The sequence below is a fragment of the Orbicella faveolata genome, unplaced genomic scaffold (assembly GCF_042242905.1).
Source record: "Orbicella faveolata isolate gen_17 unplaced genomic scaffold, um_ofav_v1 contig_35, whole genome shotgun sequence".
In the NCBI taxonomy this organism is placed as follows: domain Eukaryota; kingdom Metazoa; phylum Cnidaria; class Anthozoa; order Scleractinia; family Merulinidae; genus Orbicella; species Orbicella faveolata.
The window spans coordinates 22,704,986-22,715,893 of record NW_028301564.1 but is presented as its reverse complement, the minus strand read 5'-3'; the positions used below and the strand labels follow the sequence as shown (position 1 = coordinate 22,715,893).

The window sequence follows — 10,908 nt, the reverse complement described above, 5'->3', positions numbered from 1 at the left end:
TTTCTGTTACTCCTCCCTGCTTGGACACGGCAACAGACTAAAATATTCTTATCCCCAACCCCATCAGGCAAAGCAAAGGCCAAAATGTACTAATTCCCCGCCTCCCTGGGGATGCAAAGGGAAAAAAAAATGAATTATCCCTCACTCCCTTGAGAAGGGCAGAGAGTCAAAGCCCCCACAAAGCCCCACCCATGCCCCATGTTTTCCCGGGTTGGGGGCTGGGGGTTTCCAGAGACAAGTGCATTATATTTACCTTGTTGGTAAAAGCGAAAAGGAACTGTTTTTTCGTGAAAGTATTACCAGTCAGATGTACAGAATTTCGCGTAGCAGTTATGAAACCCTCAGCGCAGATATAAGGTATACAGGTGGGTGAAACTTTAAAACGAAATGATTTCCAGACATTTGGGTAAACATCACTGATGATGAATTGAGTCGCGAATGACACCTTGTTGAATGATAAACGCATGTAAATTATCTTTAAATTTTCAGGGATTTTTGAGATAAAAGAGCATCATTTGAAAATGTCAATTTGTCCACTACACCGAGATGCATATGGAATTAGATGGCGTTGTCAAAAAAAGTTATGTTCAGTCCCGCCAGACTGAAGTGTCCATAGGAAGAAAGAATTAAAAGGAGGCCGAGGAGTCACAATCCCACAATCTCAGCTACTTTATAGACTCACTTCTGTGCTTGTTCCAGTTGCTTCGCGTAAGTCAATTTTTTTTCAGTGCATTGACCTGAATTTTTGTTTTAGACCTAGCATGTTTTTGTCTATTTATTGCCCTAATTTTGTTCTTTCCAGGAATTTGTAAGCGCTGTCGGCCGTTTCTAACCAAAGAGTCAAAATCCACTCAGTTTGAAGCGCCATCCATGTCAACTGTCTCAACTAAGGAGATCGCCGCGATCCCACAAGCGGGTGAGCAAGAAACAAAGGGTATTTCATCGCCCTTGGAGTCAGCAGAAAGTGACCTAGTAAATGTAATGGCCGAGCCTACAAGCAGATCATTTATGTTACTACCTGCACCTGGCCTGCGTAAGTGGCTTTATTGCTCGCGGGAAGGAAATGTTTTTCGCGCGGGAATGCGGATCTCGTTCCCATTCTCCTCGCGACTGCGCCTTGTGCTGACAAGGTCACACTTCTAACACTCTGCCCGGCAAGCTGCCCAGAGACCTTGCTCGCATGCGCAGGCCACAAGTTTGTTTTGGGATATTGCATTTTCTTGTGCGTGTGTGTTTTTTCTCCTCGGTATATATTTTCAAATTCAAATTCATTTTGTTTCAGGAAAACGAAAGCGCCACTGGACTGTCTCAGGCTCTGAGAAACCTATCAATTGTGACATCAGATGACAGCCAATACACAACAGAAAGTACTGATACTAGCAGCGCCAGTGATTCCTCCAGCAACTATGAAAACCAGACCCTTTGTCGCTTGAAGTTAAACGAGTTTCTTAGCGTCAGCGGCAAAGGAACTATAAATCAACCCAAAAAGAGCTGGGATCAGTTAAGCCTACGCACCAAGAATGTTCGCATCTCGAAAGCAAAAGATGCTTTCGTGGCGTCATTGGAGGTTATCTCTCCTGGAAACCCAGCGTCGTTGTGGCAAGCACTGAAGAGTTCACAGTCAGTGGAAGCATCCCTGTGCATAACACCCCAAACTTCAGCCGATCAGAAGTAACTGGAAGCCTTAGCAGAGACATATCAGAACGCCAATAGTTGGGACACACGCCGACAGATATTGTCTGTAAAAGCTGATCTGATTCCATATTCAGTAATCCAGCAGTTCACACCAGGCATCACTGAGTATCGAATCAAAACTGCACGACAGCACACAATCCACCACGGGCGCGGTGTTCCTTTACCTGCCTCTAAAAGCCCAAGAATGCGTGTGGACGAATCACAGTTAGATCACTTCCTGTGTTTCATAACTAGTGCACACGTTGTACAAGATTTACCATTTGGCCAACGCTACTTGTACTTAACAAACGGCAAGATCCTCGAAACTCCGAATACCATTAGATCTATGATTCCTCAGCGAATAACTGACCAGTATCGTCAGTTTTGCTTGGAGACCAACTTCACACCTTTCAGCACCTCGACAATGTTGCGTATATTGTCATCATGTACCGCCACAGTGAGAAAGTCACTTCATGGACTGGACTACTTCAGTTTGCTGCTGAGGGAGCGAAAGCTTTCCACGATCTGGTGGCAATTGTTGAAAAACTGGGTGAGAGACAGTGGGTCCCTAGATGCCAGCAGGCACTGAAGGAGGGAAAACAGTACTTCAAAACAGACTACAAAGTAAGTATTGCCATGCATGCTTCATTTTTTTTGTAAGTCATTCAAGTAGGGAAATGAGTTTACTTATTTATTGGAGACAGGGTACTCACTCGGAACGAGATACTTGTTATAAGGTGTTACCTTGCCTCCGAAATGCGCGAACTATACATCCGTGAACGTATGGAATCAGCTCTAAATAGATTTAGATTTACTCCAAGCGACCAGAACAAAGCAGTTACAACTCTAAACTGAATTCGGGACAGCGGGCAGCACTGGAAGATGGGTCTATTATTATAAAGTAAATCAATCATAATACCGGACATTGTTATGTCTCTAAATAAGTCAAAACGAGATCAATACAGACGTTCTCGTGGCTCTTTTAGAAGCTTTTACCCCTTCAAGACATTTCGAACAAAATGGCTAATATTTTGACTCTAGTTCATGGTAACGCAGCTAAAAATCCTCAATCTTTGGATGGCAAATTCTAATATAGCTCATAGCTTATGGCGGAGCACTCCTTCGCTCTGCATGAAGGGGAACTCAAAAAAGGGAAACGCGTGTGAAGTATTCTGTTGTTCCGTTTTCATGGTGTGTATATACACTGTACAACATATCATTTTTTATACTGATCTTCTGTCACATTTTTCTTAAATGGTTAAGGTCCATATTACAGCAGCCTCACACGTTCCAGATGATTGCAGCACGCACGCTCTAAGTGACCCTAAAGAGGACTGTCTCCGTGTGGCGTGTGACCATTCCCGTGACAAGTGCTGTCCTTCTTGTGACCAGCTGAAATCCATAATGATGGAAATTGAGTCTTTATTAAGATCCTCCGAGTTGAGAGACGAAGACCGGGATGACTTGATGTACACACTTCAACAAGCCTATCAGGCAATTGAATCATGGAAAGCTCATCAGTTGAGATCAATTCAGCAGGACAAGGCAAGAACGAGCCTTCTAGAAAACCTGGAAACGTCTTCAGTTCTCATTACACAGGACTGGGCCATGAAGTTCCTGCCACAAAAGTACAGGGACGGTTTGGCAAAAGAGGGATTTCTTGGCACATTAGTGTTGTTGCCCGTAAGATTGCCGACAAGCTGCAGCACCAAGCGTTTGTTCACATAGTCGAGAATTGCAGTCAAGACAGCAACGTGGTGGTCAGCATCATACGACACACACTCCAACAACTCAAGAAAGAACATCCGGAGATTAAGACTACCTTTCTCCGACAAGACAACGCCGGATGTTACCACAGCTTCACCATGTTAGCTGCTTGCCGACTTATGAAAGAAGCGACTGATATCAAAGTTGAGAGAGTGGACTTCAGCGACCCACAAGGCGGTAAGGGTCCTTGCGACAGAAGAGCAGCAACGATCAAAGCACATGTTCTTCGCTACACCAATGAAGGCCATGATGTAATCTCTGCGGATGATCTGAAACGAGCTATTCTATCTCATGGTGGTGTCAGAGGCGTCCGAGTTACCTTGATTGATTCCACAAAGCAGCATCCAATCTCGTTGCAGGGGAAACTGGAAGGAGTGAGCAACTTAAATAATTTCCATTATGGAGAGGAATGTCTGACTGTATGGAAGGCATTTGATGTAGGAGAAGGAAAGACCATACCATGGTCTCAGTTGCAAGGTAAAAAATATATATATTTCTTGCTTACTTTTACCAAATTTTTATTTTCTCGCGCCCATTTTTTTCGCGTCACACTCGAAGGACTAAGTAAGGGCTGCTCGTAATATATCAGGGTTACCGCTAATGTAATTACTTGAAGAATCTTAGGTTCGGTTTATACCCTTATTACTGAAGGCGCTTTTATTTCAAATGCCATTGCCACAAAATGCAACAAAATCTCGTGTCTTGTCTTGTTTAGGTATTTTTTATGCTCTCTTTTCGTCAGTCCAAATGGGTTCAGTGAAGGATTCAGTATTCCCCGAGAGTCCCTTTTCTCCTGGAGACTTCCAAAACGTCTCTTTGTTTGACAACACGCGGTTTCCTGTTGAAGACAATCCAGAAAACACCGTTCAAGGAGACCAAAACATTGCACCCGCTGACAACGAGCACGCTGGTCTTTTTTCCTGTCCAGTTGAAGGATGCGTGAGTACTTTTCAGCGCCATTGTAACCTGGAGCGGCATATGCATTGTGGCAAGTGCAAATTTGTAGAGGAAAGACACTCCCTTCTCGACAAGGCAAAGATTCTTTACGCTGAAAAACAACAGGAAGGATCAAGCGCACAGCCATTCATTACCGGTTCTGAGCTTTCGGAGCAAAGTGTTCAGGCGTTACCGCAGGGCTGGGCATTGCGATCTACGAAGAAGGCTGCCCGTTTCAGTGCTAAGCAGAAGGCCTTCCTAGACGAGAAATTTAAAATAGGAGAACAGACAGGATTCAAAGCAGACCCCGCACAGGTGGCTCAAGATATGAGACATGTAAAACATGAAGACGGGAGCCGCAGATTCACTGTAGATGAATTCCTAGCGCCACAGCAAATAAAATCTTATTTTTCAAGAATGGCGGCAAAATTCAGGCAAGGAAGTCACGATGTTGCAGACGAGTGGGACGGTCAAGCTGTTGCAGAGCAAGAGGCGTATTCCTCCGCCCGTGCGCACATTCTTGAAGAATGTCGGCTGACCCACCCGATCACTTACGATACATACAATCTCTGTGAGCTGTATGCAAGAAATAAGCTAACCAAGCTCAGCGTCCCTATTTTGCGCATAATATGCAGCCACTTTGAAATGGAAATTGACAATCTTCCACCAAGGCTAAAAAAGCCGTATGTTCAATTAATTGAAGAGTTCGTCAGATCGTGCTCGTGTGCATAACTGTCTTAAATTTTTGTGTACATTCAGATGTCACATACATCAATTAGGGTCGACAGACCCATTACCCATGCCTCCGTCATTTAGTTTTAGTTTTTCACACTAGTTTGGTCACAAAACAACTTCTAATAGCTAACAACTAATAGCCTATAGCCACCAAATCTGTCAGGACGTTCATGATTAACAGGCCCAGCGCGGTGGAGTAGGTGTAGACGTATCTTGTAAAATAATTATTAAACAAAAATAGGAAAAAACTATTCCAGTATTGAGGTTCGCAACAAAATTGTACAAAAAAATAAAGGAAGTGTGACGACTACTTTTTTTAATTACAGTCGAACCCCTATTAAGCGGCCACGTATTAAACGGCCACCCCTTTTAGGCGGCCGGTAATCGAAGTCCCAAAATCCATTTCCCCAAGGGTGGCCGTTTGATAGGGACAATAGGGTTTGAACACGTACAAGGTGCATGGGCGTTCAGTAGTCTGTCACGCAATTCTCACCGTTTTGCAGCGGTTGGCAGTTAACGGCAACAACTTGTGAAGCCAATACACATGCAGTCCATGCTTGGCGCTGGTAAATGGTATGTACAGATTGACTACAATACTCAAATTGAAGTATAAATACGGCAAAGTATCGATTGTACGGTTTATTACAATTTACAAATTGTATCCGTCCTCGGCCGTTCGAAACATGAGGATTTTGTATTTTGATTCGAAATGTAATCGCTAAAAGTTTAAATTTCAGGCAACCTGAGCAGTAGACAGGACAAATATTAATAGAAAGAAGCTTTTTATTTGGAATAGTAACGATTTTACATCAAAAAACTGGCCTATTGTCATTTCCACGAGTGCATTGTTGATTTTTCACCCTTAATTGCGTGACAAGGAATGGCGTGTTTTGTCCTTTGTGCCACTTTTGTCTGGCGCCCTAAAATTTCGCATTTTTTAGTAGCCCAAAAATTTTATTGCAGTTATTTGAAGAAGAAACCCTGTTCTTTCGCTGGATTAACTTGATGTAACTCCATGCCATGTACCAAGGTGCTATTTTACCCTGTCAATTTCGCCTTTTTTTTGTCCGCCAAAATGAGTGAAATATTGAAGAAAAGCAAAAATCGCCCAAAAATTCAGTTTGCGATGGAATCGGACAAATAATATTTCAGACTGTTCGTAAACATGTGTTCTTTTCATTAAGATATTCAATGGCCAGATTTACCGTTCTGTTTATTTTTAAGCGAAGCTCAAATAATGCGTTATTTGGAGCTCGTGAAACTGATGTGAGAGCCGCCAAACCGATTTTGTCGCCGTTCGCGTAAAATAAAAATCTAATCGAACTTACAGTATTTTTTCTAGAAGTAGTTCATCCAGACCTGTATCCTGGCAAAGTTTGGGGATTTTCGATTTTTTCATTTTGCATACCTCTAGGCGAAATTTTGGGACGATTGCTCTTAATCAGTAATCCAAGATCACTCAGATCATGGTACATCAAAGAAACGTCGATGGGTTTGGATGGATTTGAGGATGCGTTCATTTGGGATGATCTGCATCAGGATCAGTGGTCCAAAATCAGTCCAACCTCAGCGGAGCGTCAAATACGCAATGATGGTTGTTAAACTGAGAGACTTATCACGGCAGAAAGGTTTCAATTTCTGCCTTACGGCTTCAGTGCAAATGTCACAGAGATGAAATTTGCATATAAACCAGTCAGGGAAAGTCGCAAAGTTTGGCTGCTTTTACTTACTTACTTACTTACTTACTTACTTACTTACTTACTTACTTATTTACTTACTTACTTACTTATTTACTTACTTACTTACTTATTTACTTACTTACTGACTTATTTACTTACTTACTGACTTATTTACTTACTTACTGACTTATTTACTTACTTACTGACTTATTTACTTACTTACTGACTTACTTACTTTTACTGACGGCAAGCAACACAAAGCGCACGAACTTGACATGATTACTCTAAGAAATCATGCACCGCGGTCATACGTGACATGATTATTGTGTAATCTGCAGCTAGATGACGTCTCAGGCGTAGATTTCGAAAATTCACTGTACGTTTTCGGCCAATGGGAAAAGAGATAGTGAGTTCAATGCATAACTAATACATGAAGTTTCCAGGGAAACCAAACCTCACGGGCTTCTTAGCAAAAAGAGCCAAATTGTTTAGAATTGCGCGCGATGTGGTCAAAGCCTGTTGGTTTCCACACAGGATCTAGAGGAGCTCTACCCAAGCGTAGAACACACATCTCACCTTGGTAATTCCAAAATGTCTTAACTTGTACGATAAAGTCGTTCTCAGCTCCTAGTCCCAGATCTTCCCATATCCCTAGATCTTGCCTCATCCGGTCGCCAGACTCTTCTGCACGGCTTTCGCTTTGTTAAATTATATATACCGCCCACGAAGGTACTGACTGTGGTTTCGAAAAATTTGAAGTATTCCCAGTCGCTTCATGTTAGAGCCCATCGCTATAATCTCCGGCCTGATGGGCCACTGGCTCGTTTGCAGACTTACTTTTTTACCTCTTTGTTAGTTACTTTAGAACCTGATTCCAGCTTGCATGGAAATCTTTGCTGGCCCACTTAATTTTCTCCGCTTGTCCGGTGCTACTTTGTGAGACCAGAAATAGGTCATTTTCGATATATTAAAAATGGTCTATTGGCGGGCCCCATTTTGCTTTTTACTTTCTGTTAATAATAACTGGCTTTATTATAAATATCAAACACTCGATTAAACCCCGGGATAGAACACTAAGCCAGAGCTGTTTATTTAACCGTTAAACTTTGAATAACGAATATTGAAATCTGAACGCATTATGCAAACAATCTCACCGCAAGATATTTTCCACATGACTTGCCTAGATAGGGAATTTGAATTTTAAATGACTGTTAAACTGCTTAAATAGAATGTTATACTGCTCTGAGGTTAAACTGGTTCACTTCCCTTGGTCTTGGCTGAATTGAGCATTTAAAGGCAGTGCCATCAAACACACACAAAAAAACTTGATCTAAATTGTTCCAGTATAAAGTTATATTACTTACGTTCTAATTCGCTTCGCTCAAACGAACGTAAATCATTTCACCCTTAAATTCCCGTAATACAAACAAATCACGCGAGAAATATGGTAGGATGCGCAAGCGGATCCAAAACAGTTTATTATAAGATAGATAGTTACTAATACAGAGTGGACTGCAAAAAAAAAAAAAGAAATTACAAAGTTGTTGTTGTTTGTTTGTTTGTTTGTTTGTTTTTTTTTTACAATTTTTTACACACTACTGTATGGAGAAATTAATATACGCTCGATAATGCATTACAAACCTAAATACTTAGTTACTTGTAACCTGTTTTCAAGGCTTTCTTCAACATACATATCCTTGGCAGAATCAGATTTCCATCTACCATGTATTTTAAGAAGTCTTTCTGGAATCGAGTTACTACTATTACGTACCGCAGATGTAATACCACCGGATCTTAAACTATGAAGACCATAATCACTAGGGTTGAGGCCCAGCTGACTTAAGGTATCCCTTAAGATGCCTCTACAAGTAGTATAAGAAATCTTTCCACTTCTCAGGGTATAGCTAGAACTACTACGGTGAAAAACAAGCGGTCTAAATAAAGGGAGAGAACTACATAAGTCAATACCAGATAAATCTAAATACCGTTGTAAAACACCAACAGGACAGTACTTAGACCTGGATGCGCTAATAAAGACGAAATTCCCTTCCCTATAAACATCTGTCTTACTACGAGGTATAAAGATTCTTATATAATCGCTGTGAAATTCAATATGCTTAGGAACAATATTGCATAATTCGTCGTAACGAAAAAATCCTGCAAAAGCTAAAGAGCATAACGCAGCGATACGAAGATTCTTTAAATTAACATCTTTCTTGTTATGAATATCTAAAATACTCCTTATGATGTCTGTGGTAATAGGCTTCTTTTTCATAACTGGCTGTGATTTCTGGCGTTTAGCAGATTCGATAATATTCCTGCAAAATTCACTATCCAAAGGATTACGATCCAAACTAGGGACAAAAGAATGTAACCATTTAAGGGCAGCATGGGCTAAAATATACTGAGGAACTAGAGGTGCAAGACTGCTGAACTTCAAATAAATATAGAGAAACAACACTAAGGGGAAAAGGTAACTGCATGTTGAAATGTCTACTTTTAGACCACTCCAAGAACTTTCTAATAACGCGAACGTAGGCTTTAGTAGTTGTATCCGCCCTGGACTTCAACATAACTTCTAAAACCTCATAAACGTTGATTGAAGAAAATGGTTGAAACCCTTTCCAGGAATTACTTGATAAGATTACCTAGAAAGACAAGAACAAAACATATGTAACAAAAGAACAAAAAAGAGCCGTATAAAAATCGATCATTGTTGGGGCCAGTGCCACATAAGACGATAGACTATTGAATGGACCAGTGCCCCGTAAATCAAAAACCATTGATTGGGCCAGCGCCACATAAATCAACTATACGCTGTTTAAGACAGCGCCACATGAAATGACAGACTATTAATTAGGCCAGTGCCACATAGATAAACAACATATTGCTTTGGCCAGCGCCACCAAATGTAAATAATCATTAGGCTAATGGACACGCCGTCCAATAAATTACTCAGTAAATTTCAATCTAAAGGCAATAATATTTCCTGTGAAAAGACCAGACCCTAAGAGCGAATTAAGGTTTCTTCCGCGGGTTAGAACCTCATTCCCGATATCAATACTGTGAGCCACAAGATAACTACTATACTTGTGTGTAATTAAGGGCCAAAAATGAGCCGAAGGCCAAAGAGGTACAACGAGCGTACCAACGGCCCGCTGAGATTTCAAATAATGCAATACGCGTGGGACGATACCAACTGGAGGGACTACTAAGCAATTTTCTCCTCGAAGAGACTGAAAGAAAAAATCAACACCCGAAGTATTGGGGTTCCAAAACCTCGAAAAATATTTGGGGAGCTTGTGATTATAATAATTGGCAAAACAATCAACCCTATGCGGGCCCCACCGGCTATCAAGAAAAAGACAAAATTCTTCAGTAATTTGCCAATAATCAGTATCAATTAAACGACTTATATAATCAGCTTGCTGATTCGAAGTGCGAGGGATCCATTGCACTTCTAAATGAATCCCCGATCGAATACAAATATCAAAAATCCTTCGGGCCATCTTATGCAAACCTAATTTCATGCTGCCCACTTCAACAATCTTAGCAGCTGCTTGGCTATCAGTAAACCACTTAACGTGTGATCCTTCTAACACTGAGGCAAATGATTGCAATGAAAACTCAATAACAGACAACTCCCTCCACGTTGAACTTTGAACTCTCTCGTTCTCCGACCACATTTTGTGGCACACAAAATCATTGTTAAAGTCAATAATTGCTCCACCTCCGGTAGCACTGGCATCCGAATATACAACATAACTAGGATCTTTACTTACAAAGCAATACCTGGAGTTGATATTAACCACATTTTCCTTCCAAAAATACAGTTCTTCTTTGCAGTAATCGTCGAGACGGAATATAGAATCCCAGTTATCTTTGCACAAGGTGGACAAGACACAATGTCTTGTCATTATCCTGCCAATGTTACCAACTACAGGCCCGGTGGAAATAATTTGACCTGTGAAGGAGGCCAACTCTCTGGCAGACACTTTGAAATCGGCTTCAATAATATGATCAATTGTATTGATGACCTTAAGAATTCTTCTTTCTACAATTTATAAAGTACCCAGTGCAGAATTCCAGGTTATACCCAACCAGTCCAATACTTAGG

General features: G+C 41.2%; 1 protein-coding gene and 2 pseudogenes across 1 annotated transcript; 1 reads left to right on the top strand and 2 right to left on the bottom strand.

Annotated features, from left to right (window-relative positions):
• Positions 1-307: 307 nt before the first annotated feature.
• Positions 308-5,109, top strand: LOC149103914 (uncharacterized; annotated as a pseudogene).
• A 3,125-nt stretch (positions 5,110-8,234) lies between these two features.
• Positions 8,235-9,416, bottom strand: LOC149103913 (uncharacterized; annotated as a pseudogene).
• A 73-nt stretch (positions 9,417-9,489) lies between these two features.
• On the bottom strand, positions 9,490-10,859 carry LOC149103912 (uncharacterized). Its single transcript, XM_089272442.1, has one exon. The coding sequence runs from the start codon at positions 10,706-10,708 to the stop codon at positions 9,743-9,745; it is 966 nt and encodes a 321-aa protein (XP_089128568.1). The 5' UTR covers positions 10,709-10,859; the 3' UTR covers positions 9,490-9,742.
• Positions 10,860-10,908: the final 49 nt, after the last annotated feature.